At 39.0% G+C, this 27,903-nt stretch overlaps 1 protein-coding gene and 1 non-coding gene across 2 annotated transcripts; both read right to left on the bottom strand.

Annotated features, from left to right (window-relative positions):
• Positions 1–682: 682 nt before the first annotated feature.
• On the bottom strand, positions 683–27,903 carry POLE2 (DNA polymerase epsilon 2, accessory subunit). The gene is made up of 19 exons (XM_028100017.2): positions 27,822–27,903; positions 24,845–24,945; positions 23,397–23,472; positions 21,119–21,196; positions 20,892–20,985; positions 17,191–17,265; positions 15,267–15,350; positions 14,697–14,753; positions 13,790–13,838; positions 13,083–13,155; positions 12,158–12,330; positions 11,178–11,267; positions 10,948–11,002; positions 10,306–10,365; positions 10,141–10,218; positions 7,844–7,952; positions 6,618–6,794; positions 4,475–4,542; positions 683–790 (listed from the first exon to the last, which is right to left on the bottom strand). The coding sequence occupies exons 1-19, from the start codon at positions 27,887–27,889 to the stop codon at positions 772–774; spliced, it is 1,584 nt and encodes a 527-aa protein (XP_027955818.1). The 5' UTR covers positions 27,890–27,903; the 3' UTR covers positions 683–771.
• LOC114209103 (U1 spliceosomal RNA) lies at positions 3,797–3,961 on the bottom strand. Its single transcript, XR_003609248.1, has one exon. It is a non-coding gene; the product is annotated as a U1 spliceosomal RNA (small nuclear RNA).

The following is a 27,903-nucleotide window of genomic DNA, read 5'->3' as shown; positions in this document are numbered from 1 at the left end:
TCTAAATGTAAAATCTATGGCGACTATGTGTTTTTAAATCTCCAGTGCCGAGGCGCCTGGGTGGCTCAAGTCAGTTAAGCATCTGCCTTTGGCTCAGGTCATGATCCCGGGGTCCTGGGATGGAGCCCCACATCGGGCTCCCTGCTTGGCAGGAAGCTTCTCCCTCTCCCACTCCCCCTGCTTGTGTTCCCTCTCTCACTGTGTCTCTCTGTCAAATAAATAAATGGAATCTTAAAAAAAAAAAAACTCCAGTGCCAAAAGATAATTATGGGAAATGATTAGATAATCATTAATTTTGTGATGTGATGTCAGTAATATCCTGACACAAAGGTTTTCACTATCATTAGAATAAATTCTGTGACTTGAAATTTAGTTTGAAAATTGCTAAATCTACCATTAGGACTCTTAACTCTTATGGTGATAAAGACCCAAGTTAGACAAAATAAGGATTCAGAAAATTTTAAATATTTGTATTTTTCTTAAAATGAATATTAGCATATGGCTCGTCTAGAAATAATGAGACCAGTTTTTAAGCATAAATGTATAAGATTATATCTTCATGCATATTTTCATATTAAGACTATACAGAAAATATTTTTGCTATAAAACTGTAGAGTGTACCATGTTTATTATAACTTAATACCAAAATTTCATAAAATACAAATTTAAGAACATTCTAGAGTTATCATAATTTTACTGGAACTTATCAAAATCACAAATATAAAATTAAGCAGAAACTGATGAATTTTCTTTCTTCAGATGTTAAGAATCTCAAAAACCTTGAAGTTTGCTGAAAATAGAAATTCATAAAATTAAACATGTTGGAAACCTAACTTATTGTACATTTCTAAGGACTTAATTTTAAAAATAGGTCATTACATGCACATTGTTCCAAATTCAAAAGGGGACAGAGTGAAAAATAAGTCAGTCTCACATTCTATTTCTGTTCCTGGAAGCAATTATTTATCCTTATAAAGATAGTCTAATGATATATAAGCATCTATGGGGGGGTATATGCTTTAAAAACATACATAAGTGGTACAATACAATGAACGCTATTCTATGCCTTTTTTCAATCAGTAATATATTTACCTATAACTTTTAAAACTAATCCCTTCCTTTAAGGCTTTGAAATTTAAATACATTAGAAAAGATCTGAAGAAGTAGACACATTTAAGTGGGGACCCATTTATTTATTTTTTTTAAAAGATTTATGTATTTCAGAGAGAGTCTGGCCGGGGGGCAGCAGGGGAAGGAGAGAGAGTCCCAAGCTGACTCTACACTGAGACTGACACGGGGCTTGATCTCATGACCCTGAGATCACAACCTGAGCCAAAACCAAGAGTCAGATGCTCAGCCCATTGCGCCACCCAGAGGCCTCCATATGGGTAACCATTTAAACTGTTTGTTTTGCTATTATAAAAACCACAATAAAAACACCTGTACCTACTTTTACGCATAAGCCCAAGTATACCTGTAGGATAAATTCCTAGAAATGTACATGCTGGTATATACAGTCTAGGTCTTAAGAAATCCTGTTAAATTGCCCTCCATACGGGTTTTTACCACTTTTTATTCCGACCAACTATATGTGAAAATGGGTATTTCTCCACTCCATCACCAATACTATGTTTTAAAAATAAACATATGAGAGTCCTTGCTGAAACAGGGTTAACCTTACCTACTTTAACTACATTTCTGTGATTAACACTATAATATGATATCACAAATAATTTACCAAAAGATTTCTTCTTTGGAGAAACTAAGTAGCAGGAAGACCAAATGATTCCATTATATCTTGAAGCTGTTTTCTGTTCTCTCAAAAATAGACGTACATCAACCTGTTTGATCAAGCACTAAAAAACTAAATTATAGTTTGGAAATCATGTCAAGGCTTTTCAGTATCTTGAGTCTATAAAGAAGATAAAGGAGGGGTGCCTGGATGGCTCAGTCATTAAGCATCTGCCTTTGGCTCAGGTCATGATCTCAGAGTCCTGGGATCAAGCCCCACATCGGGCTCCCTGCTCGGCAAGAAGCCTGCTTCTCCCTCTCCCACTCCCCCAACTTGTGTTCTCTCTCTCGCTGTGTCTCTGTCAAATAAAAAATACAATCTTTAAAAAAAAAAAAAGATAAAGGAACCAGCTATTTCAACTCCATGAATGGTGAGCATCAACTCAAGTCAAGGGCAATAATAGAAACTTTTCAGGAAGACGACAGGTACATATGTGATTTCTAATACAATAACGTGGGAACTATCACAGAGTTCTGTAAAAAGTGCTTAGAACACAAAACAATTCTGCATGGCAGCCAGGGAACATTACCAGAAATGTAACTGAAGTGTCTTGAGCTATCCTAATTAATAAATTGATTAATTTCTTATTGTGGTTTACTTATTTATATCCCAGCTCATTTTTTAAAAAAAGAATATGAAATGGTTTGCAGAGACAGATGTAATAAAAAGATAAAAGTAAATGAGGAAATTCAAGTAATGGGAAAATACAGTTCAGAAAAAAAAAAAAGATGAAGTCAGGGCTGCACCCAACATTTATGCTAGTAATTATTCTGCAGGTAGAGGAGTAGGCTACACATTTGGTTGTGCTTCCTAACAGCTAAAGCAAAGGGAGTTTATTAGAAGATTCACAGTCTCCCCTAAGATAAACATAAACAGTTGCTTGGGATAGACACAGAATCCTTTTGTCCTGAGCCCTGCTGAAAGTTCCCAGTATTGGTTTTCATAGCAGAGTAAGTTTCACATCAAATTGCAGTTCAGTAAAAGTCATTCTCAAAGTGGACAAAATATGCTCCAGGCAGATAGCCCCCTCAGTAAAATCCTGGGGTCACAAAATCAAATGCCCTCAGGGGCATCCAGGTGACAACAGGCAGCCGAGACACTGGAGGCAAGTGCTTGCTCTTACCTAAGGGCATTCCAAATCAATTTTGGTTTTTCAGGATTCAACATGGGCTAGGTAAAGTCAAACACTTTTGGGGCTTATAGAATAGAGTATCTGTGACCTTAATGAGAGTATCTGTCTGGTTATATTCATTCCAAAAACCAAGCAGTGTGTGGAATACAGTAAGAATCAAATATATGTCAAATGAGTAAAAGAGGAAAACTTACAATATCTCATAAAGTGAATGGACTTACATCTTCCATGAGTACTGAGCAGCAAGAACAATGCATACTTGTTTTTTCAAGAAATATATAAGAGGGGCACCTGGGTGACTCAGTTGGTTAAGTGTCTGGTTCTTGATACCTGCTCAGGTCATGATCTCAGGGTCCTGGGATTGAACCCCGAGTCAAGCTCTGCACTCAGCCAGGAGTGTGCTTGAGGATTCTCTCTCTCTCCTGCCCTTCCCCACCATACTCACGTGCATGCGCACTCTCTCAAATAAATAAATCTTTAAAATATACAAGAAACTTAATCATGGTTTCAAGGTTAGGAAGCAGATGTATTTTTTCCTTTACAATTTTATACTTTAAGCACTGTTTGAAATTTTTATCATGTACTTGTGCTCATTTTTATTTAAATAAATACATTAATTACCAAAAAATAAAGACAACTGGGCTGTGTGTCCAAGATTACATTCTCTGACAAGAACCTGCAAGGCAGTTATTTGGTCACTTGTTCTTATCTGAAGGTGGGAGCTTTTTCAAAATATGATTAACTGAGAAATCGCATGTTAGGATGCCTGATTCCAAGAGAAATAGTGTCAATAATGCTTATTCCTGGGCCCTACAACTAGAGAGTCATTTGGTAAGTCTGGAGTGGGATCCTGGAACTTAACACCCCTCCCCCAGGAGAGAGCTCAAACACGGTCCCCCGCTACCATAAATTATGCATCTAGATTTCTCACTTTGGGGAAATCACAGGGGTCAGCACGTAGGGAGTGCAACAGATAAGCCTCACCCTGGGAAAACCACTTTCATAATCATGGTATCTCCCCTGCCAGGGTTAAGTGAGAACAACGTTTTTAAAAAGGATCATGGAGGATTCTGATGAGGGTGGTCTATAGATCACCCTATGAAAACCACTACCCCTCCCAGGTGGATTATTCTTTATTCCCAAGACAACCCCCCAACCCCAACCCCTCACCATCACCACACTAACACCCCGTGTTCCTCCCACACACTTCCTTAATGTCAATTTAAGGCAGATTACCTAAATTTTGAGAATCAACCACGTGGAGGGTGGGGCTGACCTCTCAAAATAGTAAACATCATGAAGAGTCAGCCTGTAAAGAACTAGCCCACCTCCCTGGCTGGTATGACATATCCCTCAGAAAACAGTTCTTAATCTCTTTTATCCAGTACATACCATTCTATGTCCCACAGTATGACCAGAAGTTCAGCCTGAAACATTTCCGAAGGACCACTACAGACATTTTTTAACACCTCAGCACACCCACAGGACGTCGGATTTTCAGCACTACAACGCCGGCAGTGCCTGCTTGCTGCTTCTGGGGGTATACTTACCTATCTTCTACTGCTTTGTTGGATGGATAAAAAACTTTGAACGAAAATCCACTTCTTGGAAAAGAGCCCTTTGGAGAAAAAAAATGCCGGTAAGTGAATACTCAACTTTGTAAAAGAATTCCTATTTTAAGATTAAATTCCTTGGTCATGACTTAAAAGTAAAGTTATAAGATGTAAAGTAGTGAGAGATTTTTTTTTCCTGATCTTTATAGAGAGAAGGTATTACTATAAAATGTTTCCACTTGAAGCAAGTCTTTCAAGTTGGCTAGACAGTCTTAATACTGACAGATGTAACTGGAAATTCTTAGGAGTGTAAGAAATAAATAGTACCGTGTGATGCTACATATGCACATAAGACACCTGAACATCACGTTCAAGACAGCTTTCCTGCCCCTCTCTCCAGTGAAAATCGGCATTGATGGCCCTCTGAGGTGCCCCCAAAGCAACTGTCTACTATTAAACTAGGGCAGAGATGGTCTTCTCATTTCAGTCTCTGTGTCCCTAGCACTAACTCAATGTTGGGCCCATTGCAGGCATTCATTAGGGTGAGTAAGTATCAAGAAGGGATTGAAGAAAGGCGCCTCGGTGGCTCAGTCAGTTGGGCGTCCGACTCGATTTTGGCTTGGGAAGTGATCTCCTGGGTGGTGACATTGGGCTGGGGATTGGGTCCTGTATCGGGCTCCACGCTTAGCGGGGAGTCTCCTTGAAGATTCTCTCCCTCTGCCCTTACCCCCACTCTTGCTCTCTCTCTTTCTCTCCCTCTAAAATAAATCTTTAGGGGCGCCTGGGTGGCTCAGTCGTTAAGCGTCTGCCTTGGGCTCAGGTCCTGATCCCAGGATCCTGGGATCAAGCCCCGCATCGGGCTCCCTGCTCAGCAGGAAGCCTGCTTCTCCCTGTCCCTCTGCCCCTCCCCCTGCCTGTGCACTCACGTATGCTCTCTGTCAATTAAATAAATAAAAGAAAATAAATCTTTAAAAAGAAAAGAAAGGGATGAAGCAATGTGAAAAGCAAGTTTTGGGCTTGCCCAAAATGTATAAATAAAGTAAAAAAGTATATAATGATGGTGTAGGAGGTAGTTGTTCACTGGCCTACAGGAAGAGAAAGTGGAAAAATTCAGAAATAAGGTGCTATCAAATAAAGCAATAACTATGAGAACACCGAAAGAGTTAAATCTAAATAAATAGCCTTATTGTGAAAGAATAGTGGAAAATGAATAAAGATTCTACGAAAATCAGGCCATAAATTTCAAACCATGAAACCAAATCCATTGACTGTGCTCCTCCTTAGAGCAGTTCCCAACCACTGAAAATGTCCCCCAGGGGACATCTGGCAAATATCCTAAGACATTTTTGATTGTTACAACTGGGGGCTGCCATTGGCATCTAGGGATGAAGGGCGAAGGATGCTACAAAGTGCCCTACAATGGACAGGCCAGTGCTCCACAACAAAAAATTAGTTCAAAATGTCAATAGTTCCATGGTTGAGAAACCCTGTCTTGGAGGAAGTTCGACAAAATAAATGAGTGTTTGAGGAAAGCAGTAACCAACACTCATGATGTTTCTAGAAATGACCTAGATGAAGCAAAAAAAAGTATTACAGTCTAAAATTCACAAGAATCAAGGAAACATACAGATTAAAAATCACTAGTGAAGATACTCTGTTTCACATCAACAATACTTATGCAGTAATCATTCCCAAAATTTGAAAAGGCAATCATACTTCTGTAGAAATTGTATCCCAGTAAGAATTTCCACATTCATCAGGCTTACGCATTTCTGGGACTTGCACAAATTTCCAAAAATCAAAATCATCCACAAAGGACATTAATATATTTAAAGAGACTGAGATATAGGCTCTGAAAGCAATTCCCAGAAAGGAATCCCAAGGCAGTTACTTTGAAGGGGAAAATACTCATTTGGATTTATAAGCTTTGGTGTATTTTTTTTTAAGTTGCATTACTTTATAGTCACATGCTTTCCTGAACATTGAAGAACTTTCTGTGTATACCAAATTAATTCAATGTTTCACTTATAGTACATTTTTATACAACAATAATTTTACTAAATATATATTTTTTAAATTTAAAGAAATAACACTCTAATCCTGACAAACTAGGACTATATAACGTTAACTATATTCTTACAGGGTTTATGCAGAGGCATTCTGTATTGGTCAGAGTGAAAGGGTCGTATTTGTCTGCGATGACAAGGAGATCAGGCACAGGGTACACTCTTAAAGCATAGTCATATGCCCAGTACACTGGGCACACAGAAAGGGGTAGAGGAGTCAGGTGTCCTTGGGATAAGATAGTCTTTACAAACTATAAAAGAATGATATAAAACAAATGTCAGTTCATTTGTAAAAATTAAAACTGCTAACAAATCATTTTAAATTAAATATCAATTACCAAAAGAACTTACAGAATTTGAGAAACAATTAGGAGGACTTTGAATCATAGAGCTTTAGGAAATACCAATACAAAATGATACTAGGGGTGCCCAGGTGGCTCAGTTCCATTAAGCGTCTGCCTTCAGCTCAGGTCATGATCTTAGGGTCCTGGGATCAAGCCCCATGTCGGGCTCCCTGCTCAGTGGGGAGTCTGCTTCTCCCTCTCCTCTGCCCCGCCCCACCGCTCTCTCTCTCTCTAGTAAATAAAATCTTTTTTAAAAAATGAAATGAAATTAACTATCCTGTATTTTAGGAAAAATCTGTAAGTTTTCATTTAATACCATATATCATAAAGCTACTTCCCCAAACAGTCATATTGGAACAATTATACTTATGCTGTATAATAAACTCAGTTACTAATTATGTTCATCTAAAAATAATTCCACAGCTTGAGTAATGCCAAGAATAGATATGCAGCCTACATAAACTTTAATGTTATAAAATAAATACCAAACATGCTCTGTATGATCTACTTCCACATTTCCCAAAGTGGTACAGGGGGTACATGTAACCAGGGATTGATAAGTTTATGTCAGGGAAACTTGAAGTTACAAGATAAACACTATACATCCTCCGGGATGGGGACATATCATATAATGAATGTGAGGAACTTTTTTTTTTAAAACAAATATACATATATTTTGAAGTACAACGTAAGATTTATGAGTTTTAAAAGCAAAATAGGAAGCTTCAAAGAAATTTCCTGTTTGTTCTAAGGTTTTCCTCTGCCCATTAGGGGACACTTCAGTGAGAAAGTTGAGAAACACTGACTTAGTAACAAAAATTAACTTACTAACAAAAGTATGTTCAGATTATTTTGAACCATAAATAAACATAAAAGGGCAAATTATTAAGTGGCTTAACAAAATTTTATATAATGCAATACTTAAGACAGTTTAATAAAGAAGACTCTTAACTTACATGATTAGGAATATCCAAATTGCTACTAGGAAAACGGACACAGTTTCTGCACATTTTATTCACTAAGTCTTCACGAAAGACAATAATTTCTTGTGTACAATACTGAATTCTGAAATGAAAATAGTTGTTGAATTTGACTTCCTCAGGAAAAAATAGGAGATAGTTTAAAAGGCAAAATGTTTTATGATAAAAGCCATTCCCCCTTCCCATTGTTTACCACAGCAAAAATTCAGCTAGAATCTATCTATTAATCCACTCATTCAACAGTAATTTATTGAGCTCTTCATATGTGTCTGGCACCATTCTAGGGATGAATGAACAAAACAAAAAGATCCCAGTCCTCATGCAGTTTACATTCTAATGGAGGCAGGACAGTCTGAGAAAATAAACAATAAACATGATAATTATATAAGGATATTGGGAGATGATTAACTGTATGGGAAAAAGAAACTCAGGCTATTAGGGATCGATCATCTGTGAGAAGAAAAGGGCCAGAAGGCTGGACTATTAAGTGGGATGATCAAAACAGGTAGAGCCGATAATGGAGTCTGATTTGAGGACAGACTTGAAGGAGGCAAGAGACTTAGTCAAGCAGGTAGGTGGAGGAAGAACACCGTGCAGGCAGAGGGAGCGGGTACAGCGGAGGCCCCAAGATGGAGCATGTCGGGCATGTTTGAGGAACAGAAAGGAGGCTATAGCGACTGGAATAAATGAGGAAGAGAGGAACTCAGAGAGGGCACAGGAGGCTAGATCATGCAGGGCCGCGACTACCACTGCCAGGATGCGGGCTGAATGGCGCAAGGGGGGTCCCATCTTTCAGGATCAGTAAGGAGGATGTGATATGCTTGTGTGTCAAAGGATCACTCTGACACATCGTTAAGAACAGACTATAGAAGGAGGGCAAGGGGAGGTTTTTTTTATAACATTAAAGTTTATGTAGGCTGCATATCTATTCTTGGGATATGCTTGAGACCAACTACGAGGCTATCACAGGAACCCAGGCGAGAGAAGATGGTAGAGGGTCACAGAGGCGGAGGTGGTGAGAGGCAGCCAGATTCTGCATATATTTTGAAGACTTCCTTCAAATTTTTGAAGGACTTCCTGTAAAACTACATGTGAGAGAAACCCAAAAGTCTTTGGCCTGAGTGACTGGAAGGATAAAGGTACCACGAACTCTGATAAAGAAGGGTACAGAATGGGTCGGGAGCTGACAGGGCGATAGGTAGATGGTACTGAAAGCCTTGGGAGTGGATAGGGTCACCAAAGGAGTGAATGCAGGCAGAAAAGAGAGGAGAACCAAGGACTGGGGTTAACAGCCTAGGATTCCAGTGAGCGGCACACGCAGTAAATGCATAATCTTTTCACGTTTCCATTGTAACTTCTCTTTTTTTTAATTTTTTTAAAATATTTTTTATTTATTTATTTGAGAGAGAGAATGAGATAGAGAGAGAGCATGAGAGGGGGGAGGGTCCGAGGGAGAAGCAGACTCCCTGAGCAGGAAGTCCGATGCGGGACTCGATTTCGGGACTCCAGGATCATGACCTGAGCCGAAGGCAGTCGCTTAACCAACTGAGCCACTCAGGCGCCCTCCATTGTAACTCTTCTTTTTTTTTTTAAATTTTTATTTATTTATTTATTTATTTTTAAGATTTTATTTATTTATTTGGGACGGAGAGAATGAGAGAGAGAGAGAGAGCGCATGAGAGGGGGGAGGGTCAGAGGGAGAAGCAGACTCCCCGCTGAGCAGGGAGCCCGATGCGGGACTTGATTCCGGGACTCCAGGATCATGACCTGAGCCGAAGGCAGTCGCTTAACCAACTGAGCCACCCAGGCGCCCGACTGTAACTTTTCTTAAAGGATGTGTAATGAGTATATCAGTTTTTAAATCTCCATCTGTTTTTCAGCTTCTAAATTCATTATTAGTCAATTAAATCGTGTTAAAATATTTTTAAATTTTGAGAAACCAGGATGCCTGGGTGGCTCAGTCAGTTAAGCGTCTGCCTTCGGCTCAGGTCATGATCCCAGGGTCCTGGGATCGAGCCCCACATCAGGCTCCCTGCTCAGTGGGAAGCCTGCTTCTCCCTCTCCCACTCCCCCTGCTTGTGTTCTCTCTCTCACTGTCTCTCTCTCTGTCAAATAAATAAATAAAATATTTTTTTTCAAAGTTTTGAGAAACCTAAAATAAAGAGAAATTTTTCTCTATCTCACAGTACTCAAAGTTTGGAGACACAGTTTAAGAATCAAGTTAATTTTGAAATGAAAGGAAAAAAAGTGTAACACAAAATGGTAATATTTACCTGCAAGGATTAGTAGTAAAAACTGAAAATGGTACTCTTTGTCTGAATTCATTAGTGATGCTTTCAGCAAGTGGTGGCCTATAAAAACAATTTATGTGGTAAAGAATATATCTTTGAATGGTACAAATTTTGTTTTATTGTTAGAAAAATCTAAACAAAACTTACCTTGGTAAGATGGAACCAAATCCCGGATCCTCTGGACCAGGTACAAACACAAAACGACTACTATAGCAAAATTTAACATAATTCATTTAAAAAAAACAATTATTGCAACACTATCCAATAGTCTAAAAACAAGTTATTGCCTTTAATTCAATAATGAATTTTTAATATTTTTAAAATTTTATGCATTTTAATAAATGAACTACCAAAAGTCTCCAGACTAACACTGTTCAATAGACCTTTCTGTAGTGATGGAAATGCCTATATATGCACTGTCCAATTATTGAGTGCTTGTACTATGGCTAGTGTGAGTGAATTTTAAATTATACTTAACTTTAATTTAAATTTAAAGAGACACATGTGGCCAATGACTATCATACTGAAGAGTGCAGCTCTAGATATTTAATGTCACCAAGAAATTCAAAATATAGTTGAAAGTATCATTCTTCCTTTTAATATTTTTCACTATAAATCTCTAGTACAGTGTAACATACATTATCATGATATGAGGATAATTTTATCTCTTAGCATACTAATTTTCTCAAATTTTTTTCATTTTTTTCTTAATAATCATGGATAGCAAACAGAATTCATTTTTTGTTTTTAAAAAAAAACTTTTAAAAATATAGCAGTAGAAATCATTACCTCTGGTGGATATTTGGATATTCACATATTATGTCTGCCAAAGTTTTTAAGGAATCTAAAATTTTAAAGGGATATTAAATTTAATTTGAATATAATACACACAAATATCCAATTATATTTGATTAGATACAATCCTACAGCTTTTGAATGAAATTAAAATATTATAGATCACTTCTTATCAGTTTAGTTTATATAAATGTAGAAATACTTATTCAGTAGACCTTCAATACCTTTCAAAGCTTGAACTTGATTTTTTCCATATGGTGCAGATGAAAAATTACCACACAAAATAAAGCAGGTTGGAGGTGCTGGTGAATAACCTAAAAATAAGAGTAAAATGAATATCAGTTTTTGAGTCTAGAAATCAGATTAAAAACCTTTTAACTATGAGGGGTTTTTTGTTTTGTTTTGTTTTTTAAGTAAGCTCTAGGTCCAACATGGGGCTTGAACTCATGACACTGAGATCAAGAGTTTCACACTCCACCGACTGAAACGAACCATGAATTTTTTTTTTAATTTTATTTATTTATTCGAGAGAGAAAGAGAGTGAGTGAGAGAGAGAGAGAACAAGAGCTGGGGTGGGGGGCACAGAAGGAGAGGGAGAAGCTGACTCCCCACTGAGCAGGGAGACCCATGCAGGGCTCAGTCCTGGGACTCCACGATCATGACCTGAGCCGAAAGCAAACGCTGAACCAAATGAGCCACCCAGGTGCCCCTAACCATGAATTTTTAATAATAAAAACTTACTAGTTTAATAATAACTTATTTTAATAACTATTATTTTTAAATAATAGTAGCAATGCTGCCCATTTATTGAGCACTTACTATATGCCAGGCCCTGCAATGGCTTGATTTTCACAACATCCCTATAAGCTAAGAGAGATTAAGTAACCTGGCCAAGGTCTAAGGCTGCAATTTAAACCCACTCCTGTCAGACTCCAAAGCCCAAGCTCTTATCCATTCTCATACTATACTTAGGACTAATTCTTATTTCTCATGAATACACACACACACACACACACACACACACAGTAATTTTTCAAATGTAAAACTTTAAGTGTTTAAGATGGTTTCATTTAAAATATCTCACTGCTGAATCAGCATTTACAAGAAAAGAGACTACTCAGAAAGATACATTTTTTTAACAATTGAGTTTTAAGATATGACCCCTTGTACTGAGTTCAAAAGAGTAGAAAAGAATGGCACCCACCAGCAAACATGGTGTGAAGTTTGCCCAACACTTCTCCTTGGTCTAACCAAACATCAGATATAAACACAAACATCGCATCTTTATTCTCTTCTTCTAGTTGTTTTAGTTTTGCAGAAGTCTTCACAGATGTATTAGAAGGCCCTCCAAAAAAATTAGTATTTCCATAGTATGCCCTAGGTAATTATGACACAATATTAGCTTCTATCCTGTATTTTGTTGGAGAGGTTTATCTTTCTTTCTTTCTTTTTTAAGATTTTATGTTTAAGTAATCTCTAGAGATCGAGAGTCATATGCTCCACTGACCGAGCCAGCCAGGTGCCCCTTTTTGGAGATGTTTCTCTAACAATCTTACAAATTTAGCTCCTTTCTCTCTAATGAGGTAATTTCCCCTCTGTGTACATAGTACCATGAAAATATACTATTTGTAGCACTTGAAAAGCAAACACTTAAATGTCCTAAAATAAGAAATACAAAAACAGTAAATAAATACTTAACGGTTGTATCTGAGTCTTTTAAAACTGATTAAAGCAAATATTAAAATAAATCATAAGCAGGCAGGGAGCCTACTTGTAGAAAACAAAATAAGGCTTTATGTTAACATGAAAGTTATATTCCTCTAAGTGTTTTCCTATCTCTTATTTCAGTTGAACTTCTAATCAACCTTATAGATAAGTGAGAAAGGAAGACTAGAAATCTTTCCCATAAAAAGCCAAGGTATGGAGATGAGACTGCAAGTTGTCAGGAATCAATGTGCTAGTTTTCAGTTACATACACAGCCCAGTCTTCTGACTCTCACTGTCTATTACTTTTTGCATCTGACACAAAGCCTGAGGCCTTATAATAACTGAGATATGATATCCTATCTTACATTCACTACTGCCAATATTACAAAATTCCCATAGAGTTGCAGTCCAGCATCTTCTACCTCGTAGTACTAGAGGGTTCCGTGGGTGGAAATCCGAAGGCATTGACATGAAACACCTGATCTTCAAACCAACCTGAAAAAAGAGAAGTAACAAATCACCTTCATTTGTCCAATTCTTCTCATTTGAAAGAAAGAAACTGTGGAACACAAAGCAGTAATGCTAAACTTTTGTCTCAACCTCTGTCAACTAACTACGGAAGTTGCCAGTCCCCCCAAGCTACATAACACCTTCAGAGCCAAAGACAGTCTCAGTTCTATATAAAAAAAAGTCATGAAATAGAAATAGGTTCAGAAGTAAAACTTGCCACTTCTTAATTTCACAATACATGTTAGAGTCCAGAGAGGTAAGGTACAAAGATTAGGAAATGCTTCATTTTATGACCCTGTGTAAAATCTGGGGTTTTTTTTCCACTTTATTAGGATGTAATTCACATGTCATTACACTTTACCCTTTAAAGTATACAATTCAGTGGTTTTTGTAGTATATTCACAAGTTGCACAACCACCACCACTGATTTCAGAATATTTTTATCACCCCAAAAAGAAATCTCAGGCCCACTTACCAGTCTGTTATTTAATGTTGTCAAAAGTGTGCTCTTATAAGCAATGTTCTCCCCAATTATATCATGTTAATATATTTTAACCAAGGTAGAAATGCTTTTATTGTAGAATGATGAGGAGGACAGGAAAAAAGTATACTGACTTACCTTCTGCTAAGACAAAGCATGACTCTGTGTATAAGCCACTATGGAACTGGTACACAACAGTTGAGGAAAATATTTCTGTGCTTGAGGTGATGATAAAGTCAATACACATTCTGGGCCCAAAGGCCTTCTAAATAATACATGCAAAGGCTTCACACTTGAAACTGTGAATAGATGACAGCTTTAAAAGTTTTAGGTTTAAATGTCCCATGTCTGATTCTAAGATGTAGTTTGGTAATAGTGACCGTATGGATCATTCTTAACATGTTCTAAACTTCCTCAGTGATTTGTTTGGATTCTCCAAATAAGGGAGAATTGGAGTTTTTTTTGTCTTTGGCTAGGATTAGGTCTGGATTGCTATATCATCGCCATATGTAAGTTACAGTGGGAATCCAAATAGGCTAACTTGAGAATGATATATAATCAATATCTCCAACTCATGTAACATAGATTTAAAAAAATAAAAATAAAGGGGCACCTGGGTGGCTCAGTCGGTTAAGTGTCTGCTTTCGGCTCAGGTCATGATCCCAGGGTTCTGGGATCAAGTCCCACACTGGGCTTCCTGCTCAGCGAGGAGTTGGCTTCTCCCTCTCCCTCTGCCCTTCCTCCCTGCTCATGATCTTTCTCTCTCTCTCTGAAATAAATATCTTTAAAAAATAAAAAAAACTACTATCATCAATCTCAATAAAGAGGGCACCTGGGTGGCTTAGTTGGTTAAGTGACTGCCTTTGGCTCAGGTCATGACCCCAGAGTCCTGGGATTGAATCCCACATCAGGCTCCCAGCTCAATGGGGAGCCCGCTTCTCCCTCTGAACCTCTCCCTGCTCATGCTGTTTCTCTCTCTTAAATAAATATCTTTTAAAAAAAAAAATCGCAATAAAGAAAACCATAAATAAATAAATAAGGATATAGCTTTACTAAGATCCAGTTGTACTGTTCCTGTAGGATCTTCCAGAAAAAATTTTCCCTAAAAAAGTTAAAAAAAAATATGTCCATATTTATGTAAAAATGAATACTAGGTGAAAATAATTAAAATACAACATTGACAACAGAAAACAGTAGAGTACAGTGGCTTTTTTAAAAATGAGCAATTTCTCGTCTAGGCGTTTCCATTTGCTAGTCTGGTCACCTCAGATTCATCACTTGACTGAGACTGAGCCTCCTCAAGGGTACGTGGAGAACGACGGCTGCAAATCCGGAGAGGGCAAGTAGGACACTGGTGGACTGCCCCACGGGCCTCACCAGGTGCCTCCACCTGACAGAGTCAACAGTGTCCTTCCCCCAGGGAGCAGGATGTGGTCTGCAGCCTTGCTTGTTCAGAAACTCAGTCCCCTTGGTTCAACCAGAGGTCACTGCGGACTACTTTCAGACCACGCAAATCAGTGGTTCAACCAGAGGTCACTGCGGACTACTTTCAGACCACGCAAATTCAGTCCCAAGGCTGAAAACAACAGTCTGATGCTTATTAAGTTTAACTCACCTCTTTTAACTGGGTTATCATTCCAAGAACAATCACATCTCCAATTTTGGTTGTACTGCCCAAGAGCGTTTCTATTGCTTTAAGCTTAAAATAAGACAAAATAAATTCTTAAAGACTGAAAATAAGTTTTTTGAAGAAACTAATATTTTTATAAATAGGTAAATTTTGAGTACACATTTCAGTATTTACACCACTGTACAGCAGAAAATCAAATAAAACTCAGAAAATAGAATTTATCCTATAAAAAGCTAAAATATCAACTCAGGCTCTTAGCAATGACTCAAGTCTCATACCATATTACAGCAGGTTCCCCCTTATCCACAGTTTCACTTTTCGTGATTTCAGTTACCCTCTGTCAACCGCAGCCCAGAAGCAGATGGTCCTCCTTCTGATGAATTGTCAGAAGGTCAATAGTGGTTAGTCTAAAGTTATGTCATAATGTTTACATTATTCATCTCACTTCATCTCAGCATGTAGGCATTTTATCATCTCATATCATCACAAGAAGGAGGTGAGTTACAATACTATCAGAAATTTTGAGAGAGAGACCACATTCACATAATTATTAAAGTAGTATATTGTTATAACTGTTCTATTTGAGTACAAATTATTGTTATGAATCTCTTACTGTGCCTAATTTATCACAGGTATGTATGTGTAGGAAAAAACATGGTATATACAGGTTTTGGTGCTACTTGTGGCTTGAGGCATTCCCTGGGGGTCTTGCAACATATTCCCCACGGTCAGAGAGGGACTACTGTATTCTGAATAATGGTAAGTGCATTTACCTTTAAAATATAGAAAAGAATATAAATTTTATTTATTTGGTCAGTACCTCTTGCAAATTAGTGGGCTATTTAAAAAGTTATATTAGTATTTTGAAAGGCTGTCATTATTATTTACATTCTCAATCTGACCATTATATTTTTTCATTAAGTTAAAGGTGGTAATGATTGGGACACTATTTTAAAAAATCTTTTCTGGGGCGCCTGGGTGGCTCAGTCGGTTAAATATCTGACTCTTGATTTCAGCTCAGATCATGATCTCAGGGTTGTGAGAGCCATGCTGGACGAGGAGCCTGCTTCAAATTCTGTCTCCTTCTCCCTCTGCCCCTCCCCCCACACCCTCTCCCTCCCTCTCTAAAGAAAAAAAAACTTTCTGATGCTTTTCTTTTTCTTTTTAAGATTTATTTATTTATTTGATGGGGGGGTAGGGAGAGGCAGAGAGAGAGGGAGAGAGTCCCAGCAGACTCCGTGCTGAGCTAAGCACAGAGCCCGACAGGGGGCTCAACCCCACAACCCTGACAGTGACTGTGTGTTGCTGGAACGAAGGGGAACAAAGAGTATAGGAGTATAAAAGTGGGAGGAGCGCATGTGACAGAAAAAATTCTCCCTCTCACCTCTTTCTCAGGCCCCAACACCCCTGTGGCCTGTCTGGCTATCTCATTTATCCTGTAAATGTTGTTTCCTTACTGCCTTAAGTAAACTTTTCACTTCAACGGATAGAGCACATTTTAGCTGAGTAAGTGTGTGGTGGTCACTAGAGGGATGGGCTGGAACAAGACCAGGATTTTGGAGTTTGAGTGAGGGGAGGAAGGGTAATGTTGACAGTTGATCAGAAAGCCAATGTCATATACAGCAAATAGACCAGGAGGACTAGGGATCTGTGTTGGTGGCCAGAGACCGTCTGGGGGCTACCACAGTCTCAGGACCTGTCCCAAAGAAGTGGTAGCTTCTATTAGAGATTTGCAGGACCCAGGACCCAGGGCATGGACTTGATTAACAGTGAGCATGCCCAAGTCAGTTAGTTGGTTAAACAGTTACCAGTGATTCATTTACATTTAAATTTTAATAAATTAAAATTAAGCAATGAATATTTAACTTGTATACTTACACCCCCTAAACAACTAGGGTAATATTCTAACCTGGAATTTGCTTCCGGTTTCATCAGGGTGAGAACCTATCACTGGAGGAGTAAATAATTCATGTCTGTGGGTCCTCTATAAAAAAAGATTCACATGAATTACTGAATCAGACATTTTAAACTAAAATTCATTAAAATTTAAAAATTCATTAAAGTAGTACTCTGACAAAACACTGTCCTTAACCTAATGTTACTACCCCCTAGTCTCAACAAATTTGAAAGCCCACATATTTTAATATACAAATACTTAGCAATGCAATTTTGAAAATAAAAAAAGTAAAATAATTTTTTTTAAAAAAAAAAGCTCTATTGTGTAGCTGGCAGCAGTGCGCTCTCAGCTGAGGATATGAAGACAACAAACCAAGTGTCATCCTCAGAGCATAGGAGTCTGTGAGAGAGAAGAGTCAAGGGCCGCCATACAACAAAGGACCCCAGGCAGAAGGAGGCATTTAACGAGACCCTAAATGATAAGACTTTGCTAGTAAGAAACCAAAAGAGACAAGACATTTCAGGCAGAGGAAGGGATGTGTCATAAGAAAAGAGTTACAAGAGGAAAGGAGTATTTGGGAAGTGATACAAAGTTTAGTATAGTTGGCTCCTGAGGTGCACAAAGTGGAGTGTCAGACAAGGTAAGAGATGAGCTGGAGCCTCTGTTTGGGGAACCGTCTGCCCCGCCCCACTGTGGTCCCTGTAGTTTAGCCAGGGCTGGTGTCCCTTCCCCCTTCTGTAAACAGGCCACTAAGGCCTAGTCAATCAAAGTACTCCACCCCTTAGCCAGTGAATGGTTCAGGGTTGAGCAAGCGCCTAAGGCTAAGAGCTGCTAGGAGACTGTTAGAACTACTAGAAGAGAAGAGCTCCCTTTCCAAGTGCTGCTGAGGCTACAGCGGCCTCTGTCATCTCATAGGGAGAACTTGTTTGAAAGTAAAATCAATTTTTAAAAAATTGCTGGGTGATAGAAAGAGGTAGATGCTTCATGACGTGTGAGATCCTGGATCCAGCCATGCTTGAAACTGGTGGACCTCTAAAGCCAATAAATGCCTCTTTCTGTTTTAGTCGGTCTGAGTTTCTGTAATCTCCAGTAAAAGAGCCCTGACAATACAGACTCTCTCTGTATGCCAAGCCAGGAAGTGTATCTTACAGACAATGGAAAACAAAGATATTGAAGTAGGATAATAAAACGATCAGATTTGCTTTCAGGGAGATAATTGCAATAAATATGTGAATGGACTAAAATCCAACCCTTTTATTTCGCAGATAAGAATAAATGAGGCTCAGAAGGGTTAAGTGACACACCCAAAATAACATAATGGGCTTTAAAATGTAATTTTTAAGGGGTGCCTGGTTGGCTCAGTCGGTTAAGCGTCTGACTCTTGATTTCAGCTCAGATCAGATCTCAGGGTTGTGAGACAGAGCACAGAAACAAAAAAGAAATGTGGTATTTACTTGAGCATCTTCTCTATGGAAAGCACTGTGCCAAATGTGGCAGAGAAAATAAACAAGGAGTGTCTGATAACAGGGATAAACACCCCAAATGCAAGGCAGGTCTAACTCTAGTAAATGCCGTAGGAGACATACTGACATAGTGGTTTAAAGCAGGAAGAGACTGCAACCAACCGATCAAGAAGAGGTTTAGAAAAGAGGAGGAATTTAAGGAGGCCCTTCCAGAATTAGGAAGGTTTCAGCAGCAGAGAAAAGAGGGACGAGCAGTCCAGAGAGTGAATAGTATAAGCAAAGTTACAGAAGAAGGAGAAGAAATGAACAATAATTCTGTATTTCATTTTTGGTTCCAGCACAGAGGAACTTTTAGAGGAAAAGTAGAGATCTGGCCAAAAAGATGCAGCGGAAGATCTTAAACACTAAGTATAATCTGTATTTAATTCAAAAGGCAGTAAGCCTCCTTTTTGAAAGACTTCTGTGCAAAATCACGACAATACCAGAGCTCTACATCGGGAAGACTGATCTGGCAATATTAATGTAGGTGATGGAAGCAGCAGAGAATAGGCATCCCCAGTGCTCACCCTCTTCATCCTTTTTCAGGCTTCCTCCCGCTGCCCATCCTCTCCTTGAAACCTTCTTATGCTTCTGCCATCTAACACCATCCTGGCCTGCCCACCCCCCCCAATTCTCTCCTCTTCCCTTCCGCTGCTACCTCCCCACGGCTGCCTCTTTCCCAGAGGGTCTCATCCATCCCTGCAGCTCCATCTACTCCTCTGGGAAGATGGCCCCTACATCTCTCTCTGCCCAGATCTCTTTCTTCAGCTCCAGGTATACTTTTCACCTGACATCCCACTGGCAACCTTAACTCAAATGTTTAAAACAGAACCTGCGTCATCTGCATCATCTTCCCCAAACATTCCGTTTTTCTTATTTGTTAATGTATTATTCTACTGTCCTACTCTCTCGGACTCACAACCTTAATCATCTCTGAGTCTTTGCTCTCTCCCTTCTCCTTCACATCCACCCAGTCACCACGAATGATGGCTTCCAGTGCTCCAGTGTGGTCCCCTGTCTACAACCCTTGCCACTTCCTGCCCCCCCCACCCCAGCTGTCATTTCTGGCAGGACTAATACCACAGACTCCCCTAAGTCTTCTCTCACATTCTTAATTCATCTCAAAATCTGCTGGGAGAGAAGTGTTCACAAAACCAGCTGTGATTGGGTCTGTCTCTGATATTCCGAGGCTCCTCGTACCAAGAAACCAGAGTCCCAACTGCCGAGAGCAGCATCCAAGGCGTTCCCACAATCTGGCTCCCACTTGCCTTTCCAAACCTATCCTATACTACTCTTCTTCACGAGCCTTCCTCCAAACACAAAATGGACCAACTGCTCATCATTTCCTGCAGAGTCCACTATTTCCCTTTGCTGTGTCTTTGTTCACACTGTTACCACTACCTTTTCACCATTTTGTGATCCACCACGAGATCAGAGCAGGCAAGGCCCATGTCAAATGCCATCATTTCCCCAAAGGCTTCCCAGCTTTTCCCAATGAATACATTCTGTTTGTATCTCTTTTACAGAACATATAAAATTCTACTTTATATGTATTTGTGCTTTAACTTCACAGGCTGTAAGCTGCTAGAAGCTAGTATAGTGCAGTAGGCAAAGGCTGGGCTCCAGAGTCAGACACACTGGATTCAAATCCTGTCTATACTGACTATATGTGATTTCTGGTCAAGTTCCTAAACTTATCTAGGTCTCAGGTCCTCATCTGTAAAATAAAGATAATAGTGGGCCACCTCAGTGGCTCAGTCAGCTAAGCGTCTGCCTTTGGCTCAGGTCATGATCCAGATCAGCCCCGCTTCTCCCTCTACCTCTGCCCACCCCCACCCACCCCCTGCCCCCTTGTGCTTGCTCTCTCTCTGTCAAATAAATAAATAATATTTTTAAAAACTAATGGAAAAAAATGAGGACAGTAGCATTTATACATATACTGACGTTGTGATGATTAAGTGAGGTATCAGTATGTCCATAACATGGTAAACACAATGTTCGGCATATTAAAAGTAGGTAATAAATGTTTGCTGCTATTTCTATCATCACAAAAACAATTGTTTTTATTTCTGTATCCCCCATATGGTTTCAAACATAGAAAGCCCAATAAGAGTCTATTGAATGACAAACATTGGACTACAAAATTCCATCCTTTAATTAACACTAAGTCTTACCTAAGCTTCAACAGTCTCATTTCCCCCCTCAGCTCACCTGATGCAAAATGGTATATCGTTCACGAAACAGCTCTGCTTTATCTCTTGCTGTTCCAAATAAATTTGGTGCAGGATGGTTGGTCATTAACAGACTAGAAAAAAAGAAATGCCTATTTTACCTGTCACAATACACAAAGGTAGGCCAAAAATGAATCATGGACTATATGCCTTCTGAAAGAAATGTACATCTGAAATGAGCTTAAAATCAATAGATGGTATACTTACGGAAGAAATTTTTTTCTTTCTGCACTGTACACAAAGCGTGGAATATCAAATGCTCCTATGATATTGAAAATATGTTCTCTGAAAAACAGCCCACAAAAACATAGACCTGATTTACTAAAATATAAGAATTTTAGGTGAGCATAAAAACTTTATTATAATCTTATGGTATATGAATGTACTTTCCACAGGTTATATACATAATTTCTTAGAGTGTCATAATAAGGGGGTATAATCTTCCTCTCAGAGACAAGAAAGCATTGCCAGTACTCTCAAGCAAAAATAATCATCATCGTCATCATCAAGTTAACTTCTAATTAAGAATGTCATCTGTTGAAAAAGAACATGTATGTATAAAATAGTTATATCTTGAAAGAAATCTCTCCCCATGGGTACTACTGTTATGAGCTATATAATATTATTAAAGAATACGATTCATTTCCAAAAGTTTTTTAATCCAAAATATTATGCAAAAGTGTCCCAGAAACCAGGTATAAAATAGAAAAAGAACCCCCAAAATACTGGCCACGTCCTTGACACTTACAGTGTTAGAGAAAGAAATTCAACAAAATAAGTTACTTTTAGACACTGTTACTAACATAACCATGTTTGAACGAAGTTTTAAAAAAATTCACAGCACTATTGCATAAATATTCCAACCTAAAAAATCTTCCCTAAAATTTTATCTGTTTATTTCCCAGATTGAATATGGTCAAAAACGTTCTTGCTATCCTGGTGGTAACACCTAGTATAGAGTAGGAGAGAACCTATGGACTTGAAGAAAACCTAGATTCCAGGTACCGTTCCACCATTTTTTAGTGGGTCAATCTTGACAGGTTATTTGACTTCTCATGCCACTTCTTCATCTATAAAAATGAAAGCCTCTCTTATGCTATAATATAACAATTTTCTAACAACTTAAGTTGCAAAGACTGTTTACCATTCAGTCCCACTGGACCTCTTCATTGGCTAACTGTGGCATATAAAGAGCTAGAAAGAAACAGTTAACTTTAATGCTTACTTTATGATTACAATCCTTCTCCTTCGATACAGTCATTTTGAATTTCTATTGATGGCTTTAGGGGTATGTCATTGTACCCTAGTATCTTTTTTTTTTTTTTTTTAAGATACTAGGTACCCTAGTATCTTAAGTAATGAGTTTGCAAGGTGAAAATTAAAATTCTTCCATTTCTTGGGGCACCTGGGTGGTGGCTCAGTCTAAGCAGCTGCCTTCGGCTCAGGTCATGATCCCAGGGTCCTGGGATTGAGCCCCGCATCGGGCTCCCTGCTCAGAGGGGAGTCTGCTTCAGCCTCTCCCTCTGTCTGCCGCACCCCCTGCTTGTACTCTCTCTCTCTCTTTCTGTCAAATAAATAAAATATTTTAAATAATAAATAAATAAAATTCCTCAATTTCTCTGTTTCCTTATGGTAATGACTCCTACCAATGATCCCCATTGCCCCAAAGAGGAAAAAACTATTAAAGTTAATACTCTGTCCATTTTCCCAGTTGTTCTCCTCCCAGTTAAATCCTGTGAATTTGGAAAGAAGTATCATATTCAAAAGAGGAAAGGAAAGAGGGACACTTAGAAACAAAACCCAGAAAAATTATTGCCATATAAATTCCTAAGCTCTCATAACATGAGTTAGCAGAAAGAATCATAAAACTAAAGTTCTACCCTCCCTGCCATTCACCATGTGACCCAACGTAAGTCGCTGAATTTCTTTGGACACTGCACTTTCCTAAGAGCAAAAGCAAAAGTATACTTCTGAATATTCAATTCAATTTATTGGCAGCATACAGAATATAAAGTCAGATCCAATGGGTAGTGGCAAAAGTTAGTAATGGTATAAACAACACTGTAATCTCAAATCCCCAGGAAAAAGTAGTAAAGATGAGTCACTTAATGAGGTTTATAATGCAAGCTATCACTTAAGAAGAAACACTAAGAAATAACCACTGTAAAAATACTGACCACTAATTCTTTCCCCAAGAAAACCATTTAAAATAAGCACTTCAGGAGCGCCTGGGTGGCTCATTTGTTAAGCGTCTGCCTTCGGCCCAGGTCACGATCCCAGCATCCTGGGATCAAGCCCTGCATTGGGCTCCCTGCTCTGCGGGAAGCCTGCTTCTCCCTCTCCCACTCCCCGTGCTTGTGTTCCCTCTCTCGCTATGTCTCTCTCTGTCACATAAATAAATAAAATCTTTAAAATAAATAAATAAATAAATAAAATAAGCACTTCATATCGCCAGCAGGGGGAAAAGTTCATTTTATCCACATACATAGTTTCGTCTACAGACTGACTGCATTCCTGGACTGCCGCTTCCACCGCAGACCGTTCGATCATGTTTGATGACACTGAGAAAAGAATTTCAAAGTTCAATCTTAGAAACACACATAAAAATTACTCATTTCCACAGATAGCTTTTTTCCTAAAAATAATCTGCAAAGACTAACCCTGAGATTCTCATTACATAGTTTTCAGGACAAAAAAAAGGGTTAGGTCAGAACAATAACACAAGTCATATCTCAAAAAACCTTCATTTTCTACACTCAAATACACTTATAATATCTTAATACATAGCCAAATGACTTACTTTTCTAAATACTGACTAATAATATAAATTCAATTATACAAACACTTCTGGAAACTCCTAGGTCCAAGAAGGATACATTAGTAGAACTTTCTATCACCAATGCTATGTTTCCATGGGCATGACAGTAGCAGATATAACAGCCACCACTTATTAAGGCCTTACTAAATGTGTGACACTATGCTCAATACTTCACAAGCATTATGCCATTAGATTAGATGTCCTTATAGACAGACTGTTGTTCATATGCTAATATGTAAAAGGGGGAGGAAGTGCAACTTGGAGAGACTAAATAAATTGCCCAAGAACACAGCTAGAAAGTATACATGGCAACACAAACCCAAGCCTGATTCCAGAGTGGGCACCCCTGAACACTTTGTTATGTTCTCAGGCAAAATACTATGTACCATCTTAAAGGAATATATACTACTTTTCCACAATTAATAATTTTCTAAATTTTCAACTATAAAACAGTTTTTAAAAGCAAAGGTATATTTAAAATTCCGCCTTTAGAATTGACAATGAGACATAATGGTAATCTCTCCTGTATCATGGAATGTATGTCTTCCTACATAATTGAAGAAACTAGCATCGATAGGACACCTGAGACCAAGCCATACCTGCTTCTGTCCCTCAGTGCTCTAGAAACACTGGACGTCCGTACCTAGAAGAAAAGCAGTTCTCCTTTGCAGGCCCATGCTTGTGGTAGAAGGTTAAGTACTTAACAGAAAGATCCCTTGAGAAAGGCTGAAGCCAGAAGGAAGAATTAGCCCTGCTCACTTATTCTTTTTTCCCCAAAAAACTTTTAGGAGTACTGAACCTCAGTGAGACAAAGTAGTAGGCATGCAGAGAGACAAGAGTGACTGTAGGGACCAGATCAGAATCAGAAGTCAAGTGCAGGACAGCTAGCAGTGAGAGCTCTGTGAGGGGAAAGATCTGTAAGGGTGTATGGGGAACATCCTGAAGTTGCAACGGAACCAGAGGTTACCCCTTGGGAAGAAGTGCTACCATGGGTATGTCTCATATCACTGGAATATCTTAATATGGAATCCTCAACTTCCACTTAAATCTATAAATCTAATCGAGAATGTAGATCTGTATTAACAATTTAAGAGCTATCAGAAAATATTACTTACACGGTTGCTTTTCAACTGCATCGATGATCTTTTCCAGTGCATCTTCAAGCTCTACTTCACTGATAGATTCAAGAGCTTCTGTGAGGTACTTAATGGCTTCACTGGGATGGAAAGAAAAGATGAGGCTCAAAGTTTTATGCCCACAACTAACAAACACTCATCAACGTGGCATTGAAATTAAAATCTATTCACTCTTCGTTGCAAGCAGTGCTCACCTCTCCTGTCCTTTCTGAACAAATTCTTCCTTCTCTCCCCTGCAACATAACCATTCTTAAAGCCCCAAATCACATCTTTTTTTAGGAAGCCTTCCTAGACCAGCCCTACCTGCTGCAACCTCCCCTCCCTTCTAAATTGTTAAAATTCCTATACACCTCAGATCTGACACATCACAATAGCTTTGTACCAGTTATCACCTTCCATTTAAGGCAGGGTTTCATTTGCTTCAATGTCCTGAACATAACAGACACTTAAGTAAGTATATATTTATTGATTTGCTAACGCATCTGCTTAAATTCATCACTGTTTTCAATTTTAAAATTAGGAAATTAGACTAGAAAAAACTATGACATATGAATATAGTCATAGAAGCAACATTCATTGAAATCACAAGAATCTCCCTGCTCCAAAAGAACTCAATAAGGCTGAACTTTAAAAAAAAAAAAATCCACACAAATCCCTGATTTAAATACCAATAGGTCTCAGAATGAAGACTGTCTAAACAATTAGCTAATTGCATGCCATTCTGTTTGTAGCATACAACTTCACACTTAACGTCAATGTTATTGTTAGAGTCATCATACTAATTGTTCTTAACTTGGGGTGCTCGGTGATTGTTTTATGTGTGGGTATCATGACTCTCCAATTTATCATGACGCTCCTTAAAAACTAGAACTGTGCCATCCTCTGGCAGAGTGCCCAGCATTCTGAACATGGTCCATAGATATTTGATGAGTAAGAAGTCCCTAAAAATCACACACATTTTGGGTGAATGGTGGGACAGTTCTTAGGATACAGGATCTGGCCCCTGCCAAATCTCCTTAGGCTCCTCCAGTGCTCTCCTGCCTCAGGGCTTCTATATGGTCATTTCTCCCCCCTCTTTTCTTCACCTACTCAAGTCCCGTTCATCCTTGAATACAGTTCAAACCACTTCTTTAATGAAGCCCTTCTTTAACTCTAGAGTAGTTACCTTGTTATACATTATCAGAGCACTTCTTTCTTGGGATCCTTTTCACAAGTGAAACTAAGTAACTGTGAACTACTTTAATATCCATGGTAGACAGACTTCTAAAACAACCCCTAATAATCCATGCCTCCTGGTACTAACATCCATGTGCAGCCCTTTGCCTTGAGTATGGGCTGGACCTCGTAATTTGCTTCTAACAATAGACTATAGTAAAATGGAGCATTTTCTTGTATTGTAATTTTAAAAGTAAAATTTTTTAAAACAAGATGTCACTTCCTTGATTAGGTTACAAAAGACTGTGACTTCTGTCTTACTCTTTCTTTTGCTGGCTTTGATGAAGGAAGCTGCCATGTTGGAGAGGACCACATGGCAAGGAACTGAGGGTGGCCTCCAGCCAACAGCCAGCAAGGACTGAGGCCCCAAGTCCAAGAGTCCTGGCAGAACTGAATCCTGCCAACCACTGAATGGGCTTGGAAGCAAATCCTGCCCAACTGACATTTGAGATGACCCTATCCTGACTGCAGCTTTATGAGAGACCCTGAACTAAGAGAACCCAGCTAAGCCTACCTGAATTCCTGGCCCACAGAAAACGTGAGATAATAAGTGTGTGCTGTTTTCAACCTCTAAGTTTTGGGGTAATTTGTTACATGGCAATAAGTAACTAATACGCTATCTGTCCCCCAAGCTCCACAGTGTCTCACTCTCTCTTGCACTCCTGGCCCCAGCACAGTGATCTTAAGATAGACCAAAGCCTGTAAAAGCTATAATGATCTGGCTCAAATCTGTGTAGACACGATTTCAGCGTATTTCTGACTAAATTAATTAATGAATGACAGCTGAATATTAGGTCAGATTCTAAGGGAAAAGAAAGAAAAGTTAATTGATCAACTGCTCATGTTTGTAAAATGTCAGGGATCAATCGAACAAAATTCGTTATTTTCTCCCAGAGCATATCCATTCTTGCCCTTGTTCACCACTAAGCCAAAAGCAAAGTTAAAAGGCTCATAAAACTCATTATTTCAAAAACAAAAACTCTCCACACACAGCAAGTGCAATCATAACATGGGACAAAAAAAGTATATTCCATCCAGCAGGTATTTAAATATGTATCAAAAAAAATACTGTATTCTAAAAAAACAAAACAGACTTAGTGAGAAAAGTATTAGAAAAGTGCATTCTGTAAGTACAAGAAAACATGATTATGGCCAGGAAACCTATCAGGTAAGTTCTAAAGGGAATGCTTAAGTGGGGAGGAGGGGGATCCAGGATCGTGCTTCAAACTTACCCACTTTTTAACTCTCTAGGAATTCTCACTCAGGAATAATACCTAACCCAAAACGGAGAAAGGGGAGGGTTCACAGTTTTCACAAAATAAGGTGACAACTACTGCCTCGTATATGGGCTTTCCCAGGTCGCTCAACTGATGATTCACAAACTACGTGAAGTTGCTCTGTTATTATTCCCATTTTGCTAAGGCACAGACTTGGGGGAGGGGGAGCTGAGACGTGCCCAAGTCACAGTGCCAATAAACGGCTACTTCTCTGGCTCAATGGAGCACATGCCGAAGGAGAGCCACATCCCACCTGGGAGAAACGTTTCGACTCCGCGCGAACGTCGGGGAAACTTAAGAAGGACCCTGCGAGATCAATTTCATTTCTTCAAGTTTTTTAAGGGTCTCTGTGATTTAAGGCCCAGCCGCCTACGGGCGCGCGGCGCGCACGGCGCGCACGGCTGCCCGGCGCGGTCGCCTGACCCTGGCTTTCCTGTCCCGTTAACTGCCCCGGGAATACTCACCCCCGGAGCAGCAAGCCGCGCAGCTTGAAGGCAGAGACCGCCCGGCTTCGTAGCCGCTCCGGCGCCATGTTCGCCTTTTGGC

This window comes from Eumetopias jubatus, unplaced genomic scaffold (assembly GCF_037043125.1).
Source record: "Eumetopias jubatus isolate StellerSeaLion01/CBP00866 unplaced genomic scaffold, mEumJub1_p1.0 scaffold_7, whole genome shotgun sequence".
Taxonomy (NCBI): Eukaryota; Metazoa; Chordata; class Mammalia; order Carnivora; family Otariidae; genus Eumetopias; species Eumetopias jubatus.
This window is presented reverse-complemented; position numbering and strand designations above follow the sequence as displayed.